The sequence below is a fragment of the Lissotriton vulgaris genome, chromosome 8 (assembly GCF_964263255.1).
Source record: "Lissotriton vulgaris chromosome 8, aLisVul1.2, whole genome shotgun sequence".
NCBI classification, from domain to species: domain Eukaryota; kingdom Metazoa; phylum Chordata; class Amphibia; order Caudata; family Salamandridae; genus Lissotriton; species Lissotriton vulgaris.
The window spans coordinates 56,104,294-56,129,346 of record NC_141696.1 but is presented as its reverse complement, the minus strand read 5'-3'; the positions used below and the strand labels follow the sequence as shown (position 1 = coordinate 56,129,346).

The 25,053-nt window shown below is 44.1% G+C and overlaps 1 protein-coding gene across 1 annotated transcript in view; it reads left to right on the top strand.

Annotated features, from left to right (window-relative positions):
* DNHD1 (dynein heavy chain domain 1) overlaps positions 1–25,053 on the top strand; it is a 682,720-nt gene that overhangs the window by 412,335 nt on the left and 245,332 nt on the right. The window contains exons 27-28 of the mRNA XM_086933691.1: positions 6,451–6,656; positions 10,525–10,729. Coding sequence (XP_086789817.1) covers positions 6,451–6,656; positions 10,525–10,729 — 411 coding nt within the window. The remainder of the gene's footprint in view (positions 1–6,450; positions 6,657–10,524; positions 10,730–25,053) is intronic.

Genomic DNA, 25,053 nt, shown 5'->3' with positions numbered 1-25,053 from the left:
CTGCTCAATAAAATAACACATTTTATTGAAAACGCCCGTCTCTCTATTTCTCTGCACCCTGGTGAAATTAAGCATGCACGATTGACTGAGTGAAATAGCTGTCTATTGTTTTCACACAACTCTGGAGATATACTCCTTATTCTGGGGGAGCAAAGATGTCATGTTATATGGTTGTCAGAAGCTAATCCCTTCTTGTCTAAATCAGGGAAGTTAACCCCTCCCAATTCATTTGAGAAAGTTTCTAGTGACCTGTGAGCTAGCTGGCAAAACTAATTAAGTCTAACATAGTCAGTGGAGACCTAGATGACCTCAGTCCTACGTCTACACTGCTGTTATGTTATTCCAATGCGAAGAGCCTATTGGGAATATAGGAACTACACTACAATATAAGACGCTTTCAGTACTAGACCAAATGAAAGACTACAAAATGTCAATTTTTCTCAAGATTCTATATATCTTCCAGGAACTGACAATTCACATACTCAGGGACTACATGAATGACGTCCAGTCAATGTTCTATTCCTATATTTGGATAGGCAAAAGAGAATGGCTCACCAGAAGACAAGTGTTCACTGTGTCCAATCCAAGGGGGATTGGTAGTCCCTGCCCTAGCCCACTACTATGAGGCAGCTCACCTCCCAATTTTGATTCACTAAACACGTAGGGAGAATGAGAAGAGATGATGTATGATTAATCGCACAATGGTGCCAGGACCACTCTTGGAGGTATCCTGGCAACCCAATGCTCAGTGGAAAAAAACACTTTATGTATCCTCAGTAACATGGGCCTTGCCGGCTGTATGAAATAAATACAAGATCACTTTGTTCCCATCCCCTGCCACTCCCTGTGGGGAACTCAAGAGTGCATTCCAGGGTTGTCTAGGACTCCCTTTTCGAATGGCTGGAGGGTGGATGCAAAAACCTTAGGGATATGTTTGATAATGATGACATTCAAGCAACTTAAAGGCGAATATGCCCTTCCCGAGACAGAGTGCTTACGTTATATGCAACTGTGCCACTGGTTTCTCAATCCAAACATTAATCAGGGAGTGACTGGAGCCCTCACCCCATTCAAAAAATATCTCTTACACTGCACAGGGGACAAATATGTCACCTCAAAAATCTATCTTAAATAAGAGATGGGGAGACTGCACATTTACATTCCAACATTTCCGGGAAAGGGAATTGTGTACAACATTAGATCAAAGACAGTACATAAAGAGATAATGGAATAGGCCAATAGGGAATGTAGTGGATCCTGGTATGGAAACATTCTCCGAATCTGCAAGAGGCGAAGAAAGAGAATTTACCAAACAATGGGACTGCCTACTTGAATTGTTTAGCACCGACTATAGGAACTCACGCGCCCGAGAGACTTCGAGCATTAAAGAGTCTAGATAGCTACAAACTAGACGACTAGTAATCAACAATCTGTCATCTATCAAATGATGTATTGAGCCCCTGATTGGTATAAATCTCGGAAAATGGAGGTGGGACAACTAAAGCTCTACTGAGATCAACAACAAGGGCAGCAGGTATGGGAGGAGGTTGGGGAAAGAGTTCACTAAAAAATTGTCTTTGTCTATACATCTTGCATTGATGATTATAAATTCCAATACAAATGTATTCAACTTTCCAGCAAAGGGAGGTTGGTCAGGTGATGTGGATGATCAGCTCTTTGTGGAGGTTTTCTGTTGCTAAGAAAAGCAAGACGGTGCAAAAGAGGAATCTGTCCCGATAGATAGTCCTCTGCAGGAAAACCTCTGTGCCCTGGCCCAGATGCAGTCCCCTAAAGGACTGTACATTACAGAGGGGGGTGGAACCCATGCAGTCGCGGGGACCTGGGCGTTATGTAGTAAATGTAAGGGGGGTCCCCGTGGAAGAAGAATATAAACAATACCAATTAAAATTATCAAAAGAAACTAAGATAATGGTTCAAGAGCAAAAGACTGTTGTCATTTATTCAACAACACAACATGAGAATTTCATGGAACATCATTACAAACTTTACCAGAAAAATGAAGAATCAGAAAAATGAAAAGGCCCCAATATGGGAGGGAGAAAGGGAGGGGGGTGCTCAAAGGTTGTGAAAAGGTTAAAAGTAATACACAGATTTATAGATAATCAATACATAAGTCCAAAAGGAATTAGGAATTATTCCAAAAACCAAACATGCCCATTTCAATTAAGGCCAAACTTGCAAAAAGCACTTCAAGTAAGGACGTTCAGCGGTCACAAGGGTGATTTAATGTAGAACAGGGATGTGCCGGACGTCCAAAAGTGAGGAGGCGTCGACGTTTCGACCCCTTTGTATAGGCTTAATTCAGTCCTTTGCCGGGGTCTTCATCAGGACCGTTACAAGAGGGGGAGGAATGAAAAGGGGGCCGTCCTGTCTTGATTCAGAGTAACCACGCGTCGTCAGAATAAACGTCAGCTGGACAAATTAACAGCGTGTTGATATAGTAAAATAGTAAAAACAGCTGGGCAACTCTAGGTTGCAGTTAACCACCTCATATCAATGTGGGTGATTGCTGTGAAGCAGTGGACGTCGCACTTGTGAATTGGCGAAATGGCTGACGAATCTTTCAGTAAACCAGGTCAAGTCTGGATGTATGTGGCGGTCATCAATTGGCTGTTAGATCTTTTTAGAGGTCCACGTGTAGTTTGAGGTGGACGAGAAAGAATGCACTCGAAAGTCGCCAAAAAACAAAGTCGGCTGGGTGCCTTCGCTGTTATCTTTTTAGAGGTCCACGTGCAGTCTGAGGTGGACGAGAAAAAATGCACTCGAAAGTCGCCCAAAAACAAAGTCGGCTGGGTGCCTTCGCTGGTATTCGGTGCGCTGAGATCGAGGCAGCAGAGCTTCTTGCTGCTACGTGAAGCTGTAAACTCCGCCAGTCGCTAAAGGACTGTAGGCTCATGCCACAAGACCGCTACAATGACTCTGCACAAGGAGTGCCCATTCTGGACATCTGTCTGGCTGAAATGCGGGCTTCAGTGCATATGTTCACAAAATACTCCTGACCAGAGGGCATGGTCACTTTGGCTGCTCGGTCTAGTAGGACTTTTTGGTCTGATTCCTCTCCACGTACCCTTCATCTTTGTGAGGTACTTCTGATGGTGAGGAACCAGTGGTTAGAAGTATCCATCAGAAAAAACTTAACACACTGTCTCAGAAATGTTGTCTACTCGTCTTGTCTTGAGGGTGCAGAAACAGAGTTACATGAAAATGTCAGCGCTCCGGGGTGACAGTTATATGTGGCTCTGCTCCATCACTTCCGGGGCAGTACTGAGTCATTGTGGAGCGGCACAGCACCACCTACCAGTGCACAGGAGTATTGCTGAATAATTCTCTGGATCCAGTCTGGCACCTGGGGATAATTCTAGAGTTGAGGAATCTGTGGTCATGTGGAGTGTCTTCCACAAGGAGCATTAGCAAAGGTAAGTAACTTCTTCATCTGGACACATGCCTCCTGAAAGGCTAAGCTTTTATAGACATGCCATTGAAGAGTTGAATGTTTTTGCGAATTTCCAACGGTTATGGCTAAGGTTCCTTTACAGAGGCAGTAGATAACATTATCTGTCTTTTAACTCCTGTCTCAGCTTTGTTTATCTTTGGTACTGAACTTGAAGTTGTAGCGAGTAAAGGAAGGGGTACAGATCCTAAATGTTAGTAGTTTTAAGTGGCTTGCTTCTTTTTTCTGAGGAAGCTGGGTGCACCTTAACTTTTTGAGATTCCTGTAGTTTGACAGTTCCTGGAAAGTTCAGATTACCATTTACACATTGCATCGTGGTATGATGTGACCTAAACTTGACTTTGGCTTAATTTATGGTTTCCCATTAGAGCCTCTACACAGTTGTGATGGGAAGTTATTGACTCTCAAGACTGCTTTTCTGGAGACAAAATATGAATCCAAAAAGGTCACGTTTATGATGTTGGCAGATCTACCATGCTCACTTTCCTCTAGAGACCGAGTAACTTTGAGGTGAAATAGTCTTTGTTGCAGACTTAGATTATAATTTCACCTGAATCAATCAGTCCAATTTCCACTTTATTTCTTCTTCTTCCACTATCTAAACTGAGAAGAGACCACATCTGATGAGTATAAAATGGGCAGGCATTTACTCATTGTTCATGGTATTACTTCCAATGGTGTAAATGTTCTGAGACAGACTTTTCCTTAGGTTACGGGAGGCTAAGAAGCGACCAGTGAGGCTTCTTCTCTAGGAATTATTGCACATTCGATGAGTGGCCAATCTGCCACTGCTGTTTCATGAGAAATGAAATGAAATACCAGTATTTGTAAAGTGCACAACTACCTCCGAAGTGGTGTCCCGGCGCTGGGGGCCCTCTGGAAGATTAAGCAAGCTATTGCCCAGAGTCACATGGTGCTGGGTTGACCTGCCACCGGTGCCGGAGATCGAACCGTCAGCCCCAGATTCCAGGGTCAGTCGCCCTAGCCGCTGCTAGAAGAAAGTTACATACTTTGTTCCATCTTTATATTCATTATTTCCCAAACCTTTCTTCTTTCATTGACCTCAAATCTTCTGAAGCTCGTATTGAAAAATTAAGGGAAACTGAGAGACTTGGACAGGGTGGTAGCATTTATGCAGCACCGCAGTAATACCATGTGACATAACTAGCAGCATCCAGGCTGTGGCAGGGTGTATTATTGTTTTCCAGGGTTCCATCTAGCTTGGTTGTTTCAAGGATAAAGTATTTGAAGACAGAACACAGAACCAGACTTTTTTTCACCAAGAGGTCAGATTCAAGACTTCTGTTTAGCATCTTTAAATACATTTGGCCAAATATGTGCAGTCATTTCCTGCCTCTTTCATTAGCTTCTTTAGGTTCAGGTATATTCCAGTAGATAGTAAGTGAATAGTAAGTTAATTGTTCATTTCCGAATGAATATCATCATTACACAATGTTGCAGTTATGGCTCTAGTTAGTACAACCATTTCTCCTCTAATTTGTGGTATTGACATTCTATAGTAGGTAGCTAGGCCTTAATATTAGTGATTTTTATAGAGGCTCCTTTGTCAACAAAGGGCTCTGTTATCTTGATTGCTTAACAGCTTAAATTCCCAGTCTCAACTGAACAGAGTCATTATGAGAAGATTCTTATTCCCCTCTGTGGTTCGAGTGAGCGGGTTCACATGCAGATTGTACAAGTGGGTGCTCTAAGGGCCAATAGCCTGATTTAGAGAGAAACCTCATTAAAGATCTGCTGCGAGGGGGGATTTTCTGCATTTCCATCTCACAGTAGTGTTTGGTGGTGATGAATGTCTTGTCATTGGAAACTCGAGCAGCTCCTCTGTCTTCTGGACCAATGTGCAGATGAACCTCTGCCAGTAATGGTGGGAATTAATCCACCTGACTAGAGTGGCTGTGCCCTCACCTTGTCTGGAGTATCTCCTTGGAATAGCACTACAGAAGCGTGACAAACTTAAGCAAGTCAAGTAGAGGGTTTCAAATAAATTTAGAAACTACACCAGCATTTTAGTTAAATTTGATATGTAGGAACTGATGATGTATCCTGACTTTGGGAGAAGATTTAATCTGCTCACGTTTGATTGTAGAAATTCCATTACAGGTTTTGGTGGATTTTCCATCCTTACTGGCCGATAACTGCTATTTTGGTAGAATAACCTGTGGTGTCCTAACTGAGAACTCGCAGTGTGATGGCTTGAAAGAGGCAAGATACTCACCACAATGGAGGTTGAACATTTCCACCATCAAAATCGATTCATCCTTTTTCGGTGCCAGGCATGTAAAGGAAATACAGGGTTTTCCACTGAACTTCTACTAGCCAATAGAGTGCTGTCTGCCAATCCATTCAAAAGAATGCACAATTTTTACTTTTCGTATTTTGCACCAGAGCATTCAGTACTATGTCATTCTGGTGAAATGACAGTTTATCTATTTTCTTGTCAGGCTTCAAAGAACATATTTTGACTACTTACCATCACTTCTTGGGCTGAAAGAATTGAGTTTGGTTATTGTGGTAAGCAGCGATGATGGCCCGCCTGAATACTTTACTAATAGAACTGTGCCATTTAAAAAGGACACATGTTTTTGACTTACTTCGTCCAATTTATATCCTTACGTATTCATTACTTTTACATAAATTTTCAAGAGCTTGCCAATTGCTTTTAAATTATTTGAATAGAGGATTAACTTATTTTTTCTCACACCTTTTGGGAACCTACAGTTTCCTTCCTCAGGACCTAGTATTTATCTTACAATATGTGAACAAAGGTAAGATTAACAATATTTTACTAATTATCATTTACAATAGTTTACTAATTATCACCTACCAATGTCTTTTGATGAAGCATTATTCTGACCTTCTCAACAAATAAGAAAATTGTTTTATTTGATCAGACCCAGTTAAGCTGGCTTCAAATATCCTCTTTATTCTTAGACTTATCTCCTGTTTGTTCCTTGTAGGTTTCACCAGATGGTCAAGAACAACTTGCATGTTGTGATACTGCTCGATTCCGCTGGAAAGAAGGCATTTTCCTTGCCTATGATTGGCTTGCTGAAGCTGGCCAGCAGCATGGATGTGTATCACTCCTGGAGCGAGGAGACTCTGATGGAGGTCGCGTCCCACCAGCTGCGGATAGCCATCAGCTGTCCTAATCCTCAAGGCCCAAGTGAGTTCAGGATTCAAGTCGTTCAAGACCCACATAGTGTAAGGTCCATGCCAAGGCTTCAGTGATTTATCTCTTGGTGTTTTATGCTGGCCTGTTGCACTCTCTAGAATTAGTATCACTTTCTATTGATGTATTCCTTAATGTTTGCTACCTGTGCCCTTAGTGCTTCCTTCATCTGCCGCTCATTGATTTTAGCCAATTCAAAAGCTTTGACTAGGACTAGTTTGGCCTGCAACATATTTGTGGTGCCAGGGAGAGGTTTTTAATTGAGCCAAGCCACGTTAGGGATCCGCTTTTTCTCTGGTCAGCCACACCACTGCTGCCCTGATTTTCATCTGAAGTCAATACTGGCCTCAAATTGGATAACAAAATTCTCAAAAAAGGTTCGGAAAAATAGATATTTATTTGCAGCAGATGACACTGACAATAGGTTAATTGATAGGTCAAATATCCCAGTGCTGAACAAATTAAAAGTGATTCACAATGAAATGACCACCATTGGATGATCTTTCCTAAGAATCCTGGGGGTGAGGAATTTCCAAGTAATTTTTATCACAAGTTTATGACATGAATAGTTTGTGCCCCATGCATCTTATTTTTCTCTCCGTTGTTATGCAGATGATTCCCAGCTCTACATCCTCCTCTTCTCTTTCACCAATCCTAGATGACACTAATTCCTCATGTGTATCGGCAATACCCTAATTGATGTCCTCTCATACCTACCCTGTAACACATATCCAACAAATTTCCTTTTTTTTCTGCATCCTCCCTTCATTCGCCTTTACCCCCTTTTTTGATCTTTTCCCAATTCCCATCTTTCTCTCTGTCTCTCTGCTCAAAATCTTGGTTTTCTCTCCTCCCAACATATTTCCATCGTTTCTTACTCTCGTTTCTTTCAATTTTACAATCTAAGCAATATTCACCGCTTCCTGGCATTCCAGGTCACTAAAGCTCTCTTTTTCACTCTTGTTCTATCTTGTCTTGACCAGGGTTCATCCCCAGTCAGTTCTTTCCCTCCTGCCTACACATATTCCTTTACAATCTGTCCACCATTGTCTGCTTTTTAATTGTCGTCCTCCTGTGCTCAACTTTCTCCCCACCTCAACTGTTTGTTCCGTTACCTAACAACCTTGTTACCACTCTATGCTCCTTCTCACCTTCTGTGATTCACCTCACAGTTTCGTTTGGTCTCCATGCATCCGCTGTGTGTCCTTCCTTGATTTAGATCTTTTTCCTTTTGTGCTCCTAAGCTGTGGAACTTCCCTCTTTTTTCTGTACACCCCCCCCCGCCTCCTTGCCTCTTTTGAAGTTCCCTTAGAAACACCTTCTCCTTCATGAGGCATTTTCTAGTTGCATCAGGGCTGAATGACCTCTCTGTGTACCTTTATCATGCTGATATTTAATGTGCCATAGTTGATGCTTGCTCAGATATTTTCTGTACATGGTTAGGGATAAGCCCCATATAATATAATGGGGCTCATTCACAAAGACATTTATGAGTATGAGCAGGATTACCCCCTTGTTGCTTCATGTGCTCATAAACCTATGTGATTTGGCTATAAAATGTCAAACTCCCTATTAGTACAAGTGCAAAGAGCATACAAGGCTTTGTGTTTATTCTAATTGTTTTTGAATATTCCCTGAAAATTCCCATTTGAGTTCCACTTTTGATGTTGTGAGGTACTACTTCACATGCTCATAGATGAAATTGTGAATCAGCCTCAACCTCATATATATTATTTGGTTCATTGGGGCTTTGGAACAACAGGCCCTTTAAATTTACATGTGACTAAATCTACATGTGTGCAGTGACTCCGACACTTTATAGTGAATGTATTACTTCTGACTATTCACCATTTCTTAATGTAAATGTATTGCAAAGTGTGGATTTACAGGTCTTCACCCACTGAAACAGGTGGTAGAGATATCCTTATTGTAAAGTATAGGAAACATTTAGAAAGTTTATTAAACTTTATAACAAACTTGAAAAAATATGTGCATGTTAAATACTAATGTAAATTAATTGTATATATTTATTATAAATGTAGACCAAAAACCTGCTACTTCACCATTACTTTGATTTATGATTGAGTATTTAATTTGAATGTATCAAATTAAAATTATTTTCTAAAGATTCATTTAAAAACCCCACCTGAAGTAAAATATTTACAATTATTTATTGTTTTCAAAATTACTAAAAGTCATATATGGAATCAATTTAAATGATTGTGATTAATTTATTTAAAAATTACAGTTCTATTTATTTTCAAATTAAAATGTTTTTAAATGTTATCATAAAAAATATTTAACAAAGTAATTAATATTAACATTATTTCCAATGGGGTTCTATTTCAAGTCCCTGCCTCTGTTATTTTCTATTGGCGGGTGTTGCAGTACCAGTGGCTTGCCATGTGTAGTGCTGGACTTACCCCAGGTTTGAGCTGGAGCACATTTTCTGTTTTGAGGCCTTTTTGATGTAGTAACTTTAGAAGTGTTTGTAAGTAGCAGCGGGTGGGTGTCTGCACCTCTCTAAACGCCTCCTTGGCCCCCCTAAACCCCTAATTTCTCTACCTATACCCTTGCAATTTAGTAGTAATTATTCTGATTTTCCAGCCACTGCCCTTGTGCTTCCCACATTTACTCTTAAGTAGTAAACATATATATGTGAGTATCTCCCAATAGCAAAGATAGGAGCGGTGGAGATTTCCACTCATAGGTTTGTGAATACATTTTGTTGTAAGTAAGCAGTACTACTGTAGTACTACATGTACTGTACGTACTACAAAATGCAGTTTGTGAATCAGGTCCTATATTTCTTGCTGCTCTAGAAGCTAACCTCTGGCATTCAAACGGGGATCAGAGCTGAGCAGGAAGTGGCTCCGCCACAGTCCATTTGAGACCGCAATCTTTCCTTATTGGCTCTGAGCCTTGTCGCTCTACTAGGTCAGGGCTGTATCAAAGAGTGCTAGTTCTTGTTAAAGAGGCCGACCTCCACCCCTGTGGGAACATAATAAGGCACTGTCAGGTACTGTTGTGGCTCCAGAGAAGGGTGATAATAATTGTAGAGTCTTAGTGCCTTGCGATAACTTTACTGTGTCCAGTTATAATAAAAGTCTCATTTTTTGTTTGAGAGGTAGGCTGCCAGAGAGCGGCATGCTGCTTTATGAGATCCACATCTGCCAGGGATCTCTCTCCCTGTATGTGGGGGTCATTTGTAGCATTTCCTGTTTGGGACAGCCAGGCATTCACCTTACATAATTAGGTCTTTTTGACATACATTGACTGATGGACTTATGGTGCACAAGCTGGCAGGCAAAGCTTTCGGGTGGAGTGAGCAGCTGAGGTTCTGCTGCTGTAACTCGTCGCTTCTCCCACCTCTAAATGAGGCAGGGGAGCTTTGAGCTTAGGGGGGGTGGCATTCCCACTGATTTAATGCAGGGCTCCCGGCCGTCTCTGTGGTCACCAGGGCAGTGCCAGGGGCTCCAAATGGTAGACCAGGAATAGTGCAGACTGAGGTACCCATGCATCATCTCCTTTCTCTTCAGCAGTTTTGGTAGAGAGGAATGACTGACCCCTCTTTTGTCAAGTCCCAGTGAGTGTCACACTGTCCAGGCTTTCTTGACAGCAGTGAGTATCATGGGGGGTTACACAGACTAAAGGTAAGTTATTTAATGGCATCAGTTCTACCACCGTGTAGTAAAAGAGATTTCAGAGCCTTGCCAATCAATCTTGACTCCCTTTCTACAACCCTCCGATGCCTGGGCAGCACTGCTGGACAAGGTGCTACTAACGTCCCATCACCTTGAGGATGTAGGCAGGATGCAGCATTGGATGTATAACCTCATGTCCTCCGGATGCTTGTTTCTAGGATCTGCACTGATGATGGAAGTTCAGAGCCTTCTGCCATGCATCTGTCGACTGCTCACCCAAATCCACCTGTTGGCTGTGACGTACGCTGGGCACCTGAGCCCACGCCTGCCCCTCATCACACCCAAGACCTTCCTGGATTTTATTGACATCTTCCTTATTCTGATGACCCAACTACACGAGGCGAATAGAGCTCATCTGAACAGGTATGGAGGTACAGGGTGAGGATCGTTTACATCTTAAAGGGCGTGTAGTCCTCATGAACTCTGATAATAATTACTTAAAGTTTGTACTGTTTACTGGGCAGCTGCCAAAGCACAAGGGGAGGGCCTGTAACGGCCATGTTGCCGTGGAGTGCTCCTGTGCAGACCAGGAGTCTGATACTGTATACATGCATGAATTATGGTTGTGCAATCTGTAAGCCCTAATTCTAATTAATCAGTGTGGTGGCTAGGAGTGCTCATAATTGAGGCATCCGCTTAAGGGCTTAGGGAGATGCAGAGATGCAACCATGTCTGTAGATGGTAAGTATTGCTCGTTGTGAGCTAACAGCCAAATCCTGGAGAAAATGCAGGGTTGATTTGACAATTGGAAAGGGGCAGCGATATGTGAGGCCACTGAGCAAATGTAAGGCTGAGGTGGTGAGCTGGCCTAGAGTCGAGTCGAAGTGCTGGCATAACCCTAAAATTCAAAGCACATGTCATTGAAAGACCTATTTTGTAAGTCATGCAACAGATGACATGTACAAATATACCAAGAGCATTTCAATTGACAAATAACTCATTGTTTTTAGCCCTGTATTTCCTTTTGGCCAAGAACCACAGGCACATACACTCTCTCATTGAAGTGGCCGACACCATATCCAGTGGCTCCCCTCCAGAGAGAGCACTCCAGGGGATTTTATCCCATGCAGGTTGTGATCTTCAACACAGTGTGCATCCATGCGAAGACCATGTGGGATAACTGAGGGTTGGGTTCATTATGAATTCCCTGTATTGTACGACTCCCCCCAAACCAACAGCCTGAAAAGACTGAAGAAGCAGTGCACCCTCATGAAATGTTTGCTTTTCATCAATGATCATGTGCTATAAAAGGGAGTGTTTTTGAGAAGATTTAAAGTTTTGCTTGTTTGCTCTGTTTGTCGTCCCCACAATTCAGTTAAGGAATTCTGAGAGAAATCTTGTGAGTTAACATTCATGAAGTGGGGCTTCATGTGCCGCCCCTCAGGAAGAAGGCGAAGCAGCTGACAAAGCAGAAGGGTGCAGGTGTTCTGTTTCTCAAGCAAACCCAACCTGAGGCCCTGAATCATGAAGGATGTGCCCTTTATACTATTTTGACCAAGATCTGTGAGGTGAGCCACCAGGGAGCAGCAGATTCAGCAGGGAGCACAGCTACATTCTAACCAAAAGCAAATGGACATGCCAGCTAAACCTCTCTCCTGCCACCATGATTTCTTTATGGAAGTGAAACCCAACACCTTTTCAACACACAGATTATTGAACACTATGTGCTTGACCAATTTGCTTATCTGTCACACTTAACCCCTGATATGACTACAGTTTGCACTCATGGGATAGACTCTTGGCATAGCATGCATGCAAATCGCAGGCTCCTAAGACTTCGACACTGGCAAAAGGACCCTTTGACCATGCTGCTAAGTATTCGACATCTGGTTAGCCGCTCTTGGCTAGTGGCAGGCAGAAAGAGAGGAAGCTGCCTAAGGATCATACTTAGAAAACCAAAAGGCCTGTGCCTCCAGCCATCAATGATTGCACGTACAGAAATCCTTGATTGTGCTCCACAAGAGAGCTGCGTGTTGCAGGGTTAGCTCGGAAAAGGTGTGATATCCTTCAAATATAAAACACTCATTGATAAGATACCTGACAACCTCAAGGCCCTATGGCAGCGGGTGGGGAGAGACCTGGGAAGGCTCAAGGATATTGACTGCAAAGGAGCCCCAATGCACACCTGGAAGTGGTCATCAGGGCAAGGTTCTGCCTGAACCCATTCAAGATGCTGCATAAAACATTCTTTGATAACGTCAGAGCTGAACAAAATGGGGTAGGCTTGACTCCTGTGTGTTGGAAATGTAGCTCTGTAGAGGGCTCTTTTTATGTTACAAGTGAGGATGTCCCAAGCTTCAGCAATATTGGACAACAATCTTGAATTAACTGAATGCCTTTGTTGAGTTTGAGGTAAAATCAACCCTTCATTTGTGCTTTTGGATGTCCCATGTAATGCCCACGACTCAAGCAGCTGTTATTTAGTCAGTTCAGTCTGGTTGTGGCAAAAGGGGCAAAGCCCTGGTGACAAGGGTGTCACCTATTGTTCCGACGATGCTAAAGTTGATGAGGACTCAGGCAAGGCAGCTCTCTACCCTGGTCATGACGTAAAGCCCACTGAAACTAGTGCCATCAAAGGAACATCCACTGTTAACGTCATTGTCATCACTCCTTTGCCGATGACACATCCGTCAATGTCCACAGTGCTTCCAGCTACAATGCAGTCGTCCATGACAAGCTATACCTTTAAGATGGCGCATTTACTTCTATTGATGAGCCCACCATTGACGACGGATGTTCTACAACTACCTACAGCTTTTCCAGTGCCAGCACACTTAGCAGTCCTTTCTTTGGTGTCATTAGCTTCTGAGATTTCTCTTCTACCGTATGCTACACCTCTACGATCCCGGATAGTCTCACCAGGACCACAGCAATTCCCAAGGTGGATCTTACATAATGCATCCGTGGGACAGGAGAGGGACGAGAGGGATGAAAAATCACTTCTGGCCAAAGAGATACTTTGTTTAGCGAGGATGAAGATCACACAGAGGGTCAAGGCACCACAAGGCCAGCTGACTTGCATGCCCAATATGTAGATACTCGGGATGAAGAAGCAGAGGAGGAAAGGATAGATCTACCGAAGCATAACTCCAAGTTGACATATCTGCTATAAGACCTCATCGGATTCAAGATGATCGGGGGGGGTTCACCTTTGATGCCTCCAGTGCAAAAGCTGCTTCATTTTCTAACTGCCATGGAGAGCAAGAGAATTCTTCAAACTATCTATCAGCGATTTCCGCCAGTAGCCCCGGCACAACAATACTGTAACCCAATATGGACCACACCGCCTCCTATTATCCACCCAAACATTGCTGGAGAAGCATGTTCCTCGTGATCATCTACGGGGTCAGTTGCATCAATTCCATAGATCCCTTCCTGTGGATGGTGCCAGCTGAGAGGGACAGCGTTAAGCCAGGCTCTGAGGATTATGATCATCAGGACGAAGGCTTGATTCAAGATGATGATGCCCTTAAAAGGTCTACAGTCTCCAATTGAGGTGATGATAAAGTGAATTCTTCTGCAGGCCGCTCGACTAATGCACCAGACGAAGGCTCCTAGGAGAACCAATTCATTGCTCCAGACTAAGCAAACCCAGAGCCGATGCCAAGAGATTTTCAGCTGGATAATATTGGCATATGCCATCTGCTTGGGGGGAATGCCTCACATGGATTCTGGCTGCCTATCTCAACTGTAAGTGCATAACAAAATCAAAACGTACAGAACTTTGCAGTGCATAGTTGTACATACATGACAAAGACATGGTGTACCATCATCAATTCAAATATTGATCTCCCTCCCACTCAGGGGCTTTCCACTCCGCCTCATCAGTGCTGCTCCATGGCCCGGGATATCCAACATGCTTATGGCTGATCACCCCTGAGCCCCACTCCGCCTCATCAGTGCTGCTCCAAGGCCCGGGATATCCAGCAGGAGTATGGCTGATCACTGCTGAGCCCCACTCTGCATCATCAGTGCTGCTCCAAGGCCCGGGATATCCAGCATGGCTGATCACCATTGAGCCCTCTTCAGCGGGCATCATGTCTGCTAGTGCTTCATACTATTGCCCTAGCCTTCATTCCACCATGCAAGTGCTCCAGGTACCTCACCACCACTTCCTGCTCTGTAACCGTCAAGAGATAGCCCTTCAGGGGCCATCTACTGTCTCTCGGACATGCTGTTGGTGGTAGAAGTTCAGCATATGACTTGGTTAGTTTGTTGCACATACCCACGTGTCCATCCGCTGTTTATATTCAGGGGAGCACCCTCTGCCCCAGCATTAGCAAATCTGCTGCTTCGCAAGCAGTAAGGTCAAACCGGTGTAGAGTCTCCCACACCCAAGGCCATCATTGAAACTGACGCAATGAACCAATAGGACTGATTACCATTGCGGGTTGAGGCTAGCTGTACAAAGGCAGCACTTTCCTGATTGCATTCTCACATCTGCAATCTTGTGGCAGGCCATATTTGTGTAGTGATTTTGGCATGTATTATGCTCTTAGCAAATATTTATAATGAATGATGCACAATCTACTGTTGGGGAATCATGGCAGTTAGTTTACAACAGAAATTCCCAATTTTTTCCAGGACAGGGGGCCCCATTTAAGAACAGTACACTGGTTCTTGTTAAAAGCCAGGTTATACAGTGCACATATTAATTGAGTGGTAGGTGTTGCGTCATCAGCTTTCCAGTGTAGAGCTAGTCACAGGCTCTTGCGGTAAGTCAGGAGTCGATGTGTCCATAGCCCATCTCAAGTGATAGCAGAGTAACAAATCTAAGGGCGTACATGGAGTATTCCCAGTGAAATGTGCAAGGGTGATGAATTTCCAAATTGTCATACAATTTCCCTCCAGGTACTAATGTCCTGTCGCTGCAATTGAGAAATTGCCTTAAGCTCCTGTGGGAGTGGTAATAATGGTTGTCGGATTAGAGACGCCTTGGGTGAATAGAGCATCTCTTTACAAACCCGTTTACCATTTGGCTCTGGAGGTGCAGTCCACTGTGGACATTGTAAGCTAAAAACAAGGAGTTGACGCACTAATTTTTGTGTGCAATGGGTCAGGATAGGTCTATCAGCCTCCATCTCCGGATGTGGAAGATACAGAAATGGACTGAATGTCCTTGAGCGCTCAAGTAGTATAATTCCGGATCTTGTGCCTCATATCGCCTTATATGAAAAGGTTCAAGGAGAAATCTCATAGGGGTGCGAGAGCAATCACCATTCTTGACCATGTATGTGATCAAGGTTTAATAATGATAACAAATCCAGCACAGCTTTAGTTTATCTCCGGCATGTGTATTTAACCTGGTCAAGGCTGATTCAGTTGTTTCCCCTGCTGCTTAGTGCAGATCAAGAAATCCCGTGATGCTTTGCACAGCCCCTCCACAAAACCAATGGCCCAAACATATCATAGAAGACCTCTAAGCACCCAATAGGAGGGATTTGTTTGACAATCTGTCGATAACTAATGGGCCAAACCAAGCCATGGCAGAGAACTTTTACAATTTACAGACAAGCGATGGGAGGTTGACTTGAAGAAAAAGTCAGTCGAGCAGTACCACGCCAGCCACTGAACCATACTTGCTTCAGACACCATGCAGACAAAGGTTCTACCGGATTCGATTTCGCTTTGGAATGGCTCATTTTCTGGTGTCATACCCTTCCAATGCATCTACAGGAGAGATGTGCTCCCTCGCCCTTGGAATTCAGTCGCCCAACGATCCCAACTCCATTTGTGGGTTTTCTGTGAGTTATATGCAGAGCAGCGCATATGCATACTAAGACCATTATTGCGAAACCTATACATACGGAAATGCAGAGAGGCATCAGGATACCTCCAGATCCTTCTGACTGATGAGCTGTGTCACACTACCTACAGATTCATGGTCTCAGTAAATTATTGGAAAGTGACTTTCCATAAGCCCTGAGCAGTGAAGGATATATCCACCAGTAACCGTATAGTACTGTACTTTATGTGCTGTGCATACTAATGTGAAGGAGAGGAAATGAATTGTAGTAGCTGTTTTAATTGCACTGAGACACTTTAATCTTTTTAATGCAGACCTATTGTATTTCTGTTGATGTTTTACATCCGGATCACTCGGTTTTATCATTTTAATGTTTGTATTTGTTATTTGTGCTTTTATGGCTTGTCTCAAACCGAATAAAGTTCTTTGAACGGAACTTTCAGAACAAAAAAGAAGATTTCGATTGAAATGGATTTTGCTGATAAAATATAGTAGCGATTGGCAGGATTAAGGCTGTGCTCTGCATATGTTGAGCTGTTTTGTGCCTAGAAAGGTGAGGTGTCTGCAAAATACTTAATACGTCTTGGTTGGCTGTGAAGATGTTCTTTTCGCAATTTGAGAAGAATAAACGTTGTGAAGATACATTGTTCAAAGATGATTTTTCTGTGTTGTATAATAATAATAATAATAATAATAATAATAAATGGATGAACTATGATTTTAAAATCCATTATTGGATATTCGTGAAATAAATGTCACTGATCAATGCATACACACATACCAACATATACACATACACACATATACATATGTACATATACACACATACATACATATATATATATATACACATACCCACATATACATACATACATATACACACATACATATATACACATATACATACACACATACATATATTCACGCATACATGCATGCATACATACATGCACACATTCATACATATACATACATACATACATATACACACTAAGCATGGGCGAATTTTGCGAATCTCGCGTTCGCGAATTTTGCGGATTTGCGAACTCGCAATCCGCAAAATCCGCGAATTCCCGCGAATTTGCGGATTTTTTTTTTGTGTTCGCGCGTGTTTCTGCCAGTTCGCGAGGGTTTTTACAATTTTGCAATTTGCGAACTTACCTGTCGGGTCGCAAGTTTTGCGAACTTGTTTCTACGTGTCCAGCCTGTTTGGGACACTCTTCTTCATCACTGCCACTCTCTGTCACCACTGCCACTCTCTGACTACTCATGCCACCCTCTGGCCCACCCATGCCACCCTCTGTTTCATCACCACACCCTCTGGTTGTCCAGTGTACATTATTTTCGGCAAAGCAAAGCACACCTTCCCTGCCTCAAGTGACCTGAATTAATTTGGGGCTGATTAATGTGTCACAGAATATTTTTTTAGCTGGCACCTGCTTCCTTAGTGCTTCCTGATTAGTGATCTTTTGCACTTGCTAAGTGCTTTCATTGTTGCAAAATTAGTTACAACACCTGCCCTGCCCCAACTGACAATAATGAATTAGGGGCTGATTAATGGATTTTAACTTCCAGCCTGGCTCCTGCTTGTCTCCCTTAGCTGTAATTCAGGACCTTTGTGGCATATGTGTAACTATTCTGAGGTTCAGAGCAGGGTCACATAATAGTTGCAACTGGCAACTGAACTCTGGAGGGGCCCCTCAGGAAGCACTACAGGAAATGGCTACTAATGATGAGCCTGAACTTTTGAACCTGGTAAGTAGTTTCAGTTTTGCTAAGATCGTATTTCTGCAATTTAGCACTTACTCGCGGGGTGCGAAGTTGTACTGGCAAGCCGCGAACTCACGCGAACAGTGCGAGCAAGCCATAAAATCCGCTGCTCGCGGATTTTGCGGGAGATTCGCGGATCTCGCGGATTGCGAATTTACCGAAAATCCGCGAGCGAAACGGATTTTCCGCCCATGCTTAATACACACATATACATTATTCATCCATACATACACACATACATACATACATACAAACATACATACATACTAGCTCATGCCTTCATGAATACCCCACTTTCTGGAAATGCCAGGCTCATTCAGCATCTAAAGGGGGGGTTTTACCCAATGGAATCCACATGGGACCTGGGTGATAACTGGTGTATAAAGAAGGGTCCCTGTGAAACACTATATCATTGTTTATTTTATTTACGGAGAAAGTAAAAAACATCCACACATTGTAAATTAATCACAATGGGTTAGACAATATACTTAGTAAATAACAGTGCCCCAAAGGAGGAAGTGAGGTAGCGTGATGCTGTGAGGAAAGGAAGAAAGTGAAGAGTAGAAATTTGTGACATTCATTAAATATCAAATTTCATTCGAAATACAACAAATCTTTTGGAGGCTTCAGACCTCTGAGCCAAATTAGGGGATTATCACATATCCCATAGTACTAGGAAAAGTCTATATTGACACATGAAAATCCAAATTAATGCGGGCGGTGTCAACATGAAAAACGAAAGAAAGTAGCCGTCAACGTTTCGACCCCACGCTACAGTTGTAGGTATGTTTGTTGCCTTACATCGGGGTCTTCATCAGGACAGAGATAATACAGGGTGCACTACAATTTCTTTCTGTGTTTGTTTTAGCCAGCAGCAAACAAACCGCTTCCGTCGGTTCTCCAGAGGTTCAATGACCCGTAAATAAAATAAACGATGATATAGTGTTTCACAGGGACCCTTCTTTATACACCAGGCTCAGTCAGCAGGTCGCATAGCAGCCATAGCTTCTCTTTTTGCTGATGTCTCACTTAAGGAAATATGATGCAGTGATGCAGTTATTTTTGTCACTGTCTCTCTTTTCTGCTTGTTTATTTTTCTGTCTCTTTGCTGTTATTTGCTTGTTTCTAGTTTTGCCATAGTTTCACTAGCTCTTTCTTGTTCTCCGCCCCCGCACCCCCCTATTAACTCCCTCAGGGCTAATCTGTGCCTGGTGCTCTGAGCAGGCTAGGCCATTTCCGATCCCGCTCCTGTGCATCTTTCTCTCTCTCTCTCTCTCTCTCTCTCTCTCTCTCTCTCTCTCTCTCTCTCTCTCTCTCTCTCTCTCTCTCTCTCTCTCTCTCTCTCTCTCTCTCTCTCTCTCTCTCTCTCTCTCTCTCTCTCTCTCTCTCTCTCCCCCCCCCCCTTTCCCCTTCCCCTTCCCCTTCCTGTTCCCCTTCCGGTTTGTTCTTTTGTTTTGGGACTGGTTCTTGTCTGAGCTCTACTGCTTTCCTTGTTTCATCTTGCTCTTCTAACTCTGTGCTACTTACCTGTTTCATCTTGCTCACTTCTGCGTGTCTCTCTTTGCCACTCTCGTTCATTTCTGCTTGCGCCTCTTTGACAGTCTTGCTCTTTTCTACTTGTCACTCACGCTCTCTTCTGCCTGTTTTCTCTTTTACTCTCACATATTTCTGCTTGTTTGTTTTTTTGCATTTTCTCACTTTTCTGCTTGTTTCTGTTTCTTCTACTTTTCCCTTGTCGTCTTATTTCTAATTTTGCTCCTTTTTTTCCTATCTCACTCCTTGTCCCTTTATTGGCCTTTCCCCCTCTATTCCCCCTTATTCTGCCCCCGTTGCCAATCCTTACCTTTGTTTCTCACTTCCCTCCTCCTGGGCCTGCTCCCTGCCAGCCCACTGCTCCCTGATCTACTCCTCTGTCCTAGGACCTGCTTAATTCCAGGCACAACACCCCGCCCATGTCCAGTGAAGAAATCCTGTTGCTTCCAACACTGGCTGCTGCTTGCCCCACTGCTGCATACTCCACCACCAAACGAACGTTCTCTAGTACCAACTGTAAGTTCTCATGCTCTTCCGAACACCCAATGCTCACCACCCCCGCACCACGGCTTCCAACACCTGATTCTCTTACACCCACACTCGCCAGCCACACAGCACTGCAAACTCTTATTCATGCTCTTCAACACCTGCTTTCACCAACCACCCAAGGAGATTTTGAACCTGCTGCACAAACAAGCACCAGACCGGTTGTTCCTCATGGAGACCTGACTGAACCCCACATTGGCCCCCGACATTGCCCCAGCCATCCACCCGTCTACAGGAGCGCCATGCAAGACAGACAATACTAGCCCAGATGCAACATCCTCAGCTGCACCACCTCTTCGAATACTATCCCAAGCAACATAGAGCACCTGTGCTTCAGAATTTACATCACAGTCAACTTCACCCTGCGCGGCTCCCTCATCTACAGACCATCTGGACTTTGCACCACAATGCCGACACCATTGCGAATTTTTGTGGGCCACCACACCCTCGATTCAACCTCCTTCATCCTCTGTGGAGATCTGAACTTCGACCTGGAAGCCTGTGCCGACCCATACACTACAACACCAGTCGAAGTTCTAGGAAAGTTTGGGCTTATTCAGCATGTGAAAAGAGCCACACACTCTGCTGGACACGTCCTGGACTTGAATTTCACCTCCTTCAACAATATCTCGGTTCACAAACCCACTCCAGTCATCTGGACCGGCCACGCTTTCATCGAGTTCACCTTTCCCTTCCCTCACCAACACAGAATAACTATGCCCAGGCCAGCCCACCAGGACTGAATCAACATCCCAGAGGAAGATTGGATTAACAAACTCATGAAATGCCAGCCTGTACACAGCAGCCAACCCAACTCCATTACTAACTTCAAAAGCTAGATTACCGCTTGTGCTGACACACTGGGTCTCCTGAAGCCCAATAAAATCACAAGACTACAATTCTATGTGTCATAATTCTGCTGGTACATGGAGGAATTCAGGGTGACAAAGCACCACTGCAAACAACTGGAGCTGAGATGGCAAAAGAGGTAAGACAGCTCGGACAGGAGCACTCTGCAGTCATCCCTTTGACGCAACCACCAACATATCCAGGCCACCAAACGCTCCACGCTGGCATGCAGCATTGAAGCCAGTACCAGCAGCAGCACAGAGATCTTCTCCATTGTGAAAGATTTCACCTCAGCAGCGGTTTCCTCAGACAACTATATCTGGTGCCACCACCATTAGACCCGCCCACCAGGAATGGGTCAAGTTCTCAGAAGAAGCCTGGACTACCAAACTCCTGGAGTACGAGCCCCAACACAACAGCAACCTCCCCGATTCCATCTCCAACCTCAAAGACTAGATCGCCACCTGCGCTAACACCTTGGCTCCCCTCAGATCCAACAGAACCACAAGATCGAGACTATAAGCCAGCAGTAGGAGGAGCCATGGAGGAGCTCAGGATGGCCAAGGGCCTCTGCAAAAGCTGGAGCGCAGTTAGAGAATAAGCCAGGACAACACGGACGGGAACCCCTTGAAATCCACCCTTACATGCTAACATCAGCTGATCCAAGCCACCAAAAACTCCACTCTTGCAGACTGCAATAATGCCAGCACCAACAACAGCAAAGAGAGCTTTACCATTATGAAAGATTTCACCTCCCCTGCAGCCAGTCCCACCAGCATTACCCTTTCGCAGAACCTCTTCAATAAGCTCTCATAATTCTTCTACTTCAAGATCACCACCATATATGACAACTTCGACCCCCCAACCGGATCCAACAGACTTCGTAACACATCTCCTCATTTCGTTAAATGAAAGTACTTGTCTGCATGGCCCTCCAACTCGAAAGATGAAACTGATTCCACCATGCAGTCTATCTATTCTGGTGCCCAGTCAGACCTTTGCCCCCTCAAAGCATTCACCAACACCAGACTACAACCCATCAGCAAGGCCTTTAGCCCAGTCCCAAACACTTCATCTCATCAGCTACCCTTCTAGGGCACCTAGAAACATGCCAAACTACTCCCTTTGCTCAAAAAGCTCTCTGCAGACCTCGCAACACTTGCAGATTACAGACCCATCTCCTGCTGCTGTACTCAGCCAAAGCCCTGGAGAAACCTATCAACATATTTCTCACCAACCATCTCAGCAGTCACGACAACTCCTCAACACCACACAATCCAGATTCAGACCTAACCACAGCAAGAAAACAGCCAATGACATCAGTTGGACAGCAGTGACATGACTGCCCTCATCTTGCCGGACGAACTTCACGACATTCGACACAGTGTCCCACCCCATCGTCATACGTTACCTACAAGAGATCAGAATCGAAGGACCCACTCTCTGCTGGATCTTCTCTTTCTTGACTGGAAGAACGCAGTCAATCAGCCTAGTCCCCTACTCTTTGGATGAACACAATACAATCTGTGGTGTTCCACAAGGGTCCTGATCAGCCTGACTCTCTTAACCCCTTCAGTGTGGGGTTAATTCCCCTGCGGTGCAGAGGGAAGGTGGGCCGCACGCGGTTTCGCAGTGCTCGTGACAAGCTCAGCCCGTCATGCTGCACAGTGGAGCTGTGCTCATGACGAGCTGAGCTTGTCACGACTCCGCCCACTCCCATGGAACGCCCACAAAGGAGGGGAATTAGTCCTGCGTGGGCGCTCCACGGCAGCTCCACTGTGCCTCATGACGAGCTGAGCTCGTCATAAGCGTCAAAGGGATTAAATGCTTTCAGGATCCCTCTATAAAGCATCATCTGCACCTACGACATCAACTCCTATTGTATGTCCTAGCCAATGACACCCAACTCATACTCTCCATCTTGGATAAGAGCAGGTTTGCCAACTGCATGACTAAACTAGCATACTGGATTAAGACCAACTCTCTCAAACTTAACAACAATGCAGCAGAAGTCATGATCTTTGGAAGAACCCACGACTCCACCAAGTTGCCGACAGAACTCGGACCCACACACATTCTCACCCTCCACACCAAGAACCTTGGGATTATCATCAACAGACAACTCAACATGACCATCCAAAGCAATGCTGTCACAGCCTCCTGCTCCCACATCCTGGAGATACTAATATAAATCTTCAAATGGCCAGATCTAATTTCACAAACCAAGCAGACACCTCCAATAGGCCAGACTCCTACTTGCACACACCCCATGCATGCACAGAACCAGAACCGATGGTCAGGCTTCTTCTACATCACTCCCAAAGCATGGACAGACTTGCAGTCACAAATGAGAACAGCCTCTGAGTTCTGCCAGAAGCTGGAGACATGGCTCTTCAAACATATCCCTGGCCAGGGAAGGCCTGGCTAGACTAGAATCTGCAACAGTGGTGGTATACCCTTCCGGGTGATAGTGCACTTTACAAATACACATAACAGTGATGTGGAGGATGAGACACGCTTTCATGAAACTTCACTGCATGGATATTCAGACAAGAAAGGAAGTAGCGGTGGCACGAGTGGTGCTCCGGAACCTGTTTCCTTAAGGTGACCCTTATTTCCACCTTCCACTGCTTACTGTGCTGCTTTGCTCATCTAAATTCAAGCATGCACATCTATGAAAGAGCCAATGCTGGTGAATGAAAAAAGGTTACTTACCTGTAACTTTGGGTCTCCATAGATTTGCCTGAGACCCACCCACCTACCTGTTCATGAGAATCTAGCTTGATCAATTGTACACTGGGACGAGCTAGAAAATGTGGCAGGTGGAAACCTCTGTCAGAGGAAGAGTTGTCGGTACAGGGGGCTGATTGTCTCATGTTTGGGTCACTTCTAATGATGTGGATGGACGGTCTGTAGTCTAGGGGCCAGATGTACGAAGTATTTGCGACCCATTTGCGCATGCAAAAATACCTAAGGGCCATGTACAAACCCTAATTAGCGAATCACAATTTATTTGCAACTTGCTAATTAGGACTCGTGACTCGCTATTAGGAAGCCGCATTTCAAGGGCATACCTTTCTTATAGTGAGTCTGGACCCTATGTATGACTTTTTTACGGCCGCAATTGCGCTTGCAAAACAGTCGCAATTTACCTCCTACTTCAAGTAGGTGGTAAAACATTTGCAAATGGGAAGGGGTCCCCAGGGAACCCTTCCACTGGGGACACCTTCCCCTTTGGGAATGCATGGGAAAATATTTTTTAAGGGTTGGCAGTGGTTCCAGGGACCACTGCCTGCCCTTAAAAAATGAAACAAAAACGTTTCATTTGTTTCTTTTTAAATGCATACTGATTTCCTGTAAGGAAAACGAGCTGTATTTAAAAGAAAATAAATTGCTGTTTTTAAAACAGACCCAGACATGGACCTCTGCTGTGCCGAGCAAATTGGGAGTGGCTGATTAATATTCATAAGCTGCGATTTTTCCAAAGTCATTGGGAATCGTTAACAGTGTCTCGGACACTGTTGTCCATTTCCTATTGCGACTCTCAATTTTTCACAATCTGCAAGTCGCAAACGCAAATGGTCGTAGATCTTGCCCTAGGTCTTTATCAGTGTTGTTGAGTGAGGGTAAGGTTATGTTGCCATGTTAACAGCCCTAGGTCTTTATCAGTGTTGTTGAGTGAGTGTAAGGTTATGTTGCCATGTTAACAGCCCTAGGTCTTTATCAGTGTTGTTGAGTGAGTGTAAGGTTATGTTGCCATGTTAACAGCCCTAGGTCTTTATCAGTGTTGTTGAGTGAGTGTAAGGTTATGTTGCCATGTTAACAGCCCTAGGTCTTTATCAGTGTTGTTGAGTGAGTGTAAGGTTATGTTGCCATGTTAACAGCCCTAGGTCTTTATCAGTGTTGTTGAGTGAGTGTAAGGTTATGTTGCCATGTTAACAGCCCTAGGTCTTTATCAGTGTTGTTGAGTGAGTGTAAGGTTATGTTGCCATGTTAACAGCCCTAGGTCTTTATCAGTGTTGTTGAGTGAGGGTAAGGTTATGTTGCCATGTTAACAGCCCTAGGTCTTTATCAGTGTTGTTGAGTGAGTGTAAGGTTATGTTGCCATGTTAACAGCCCTAGGTCTTTATCAGTGTTGTTGAGTGAGTGTAAGGTTATGTTGCCATGTTAACAGCCCTAGGTCTTTATCAGTGTTGTTGAGTGAGTGTAAGGTTATGTTGCCATGTTAACAGCCCTAGGTCTT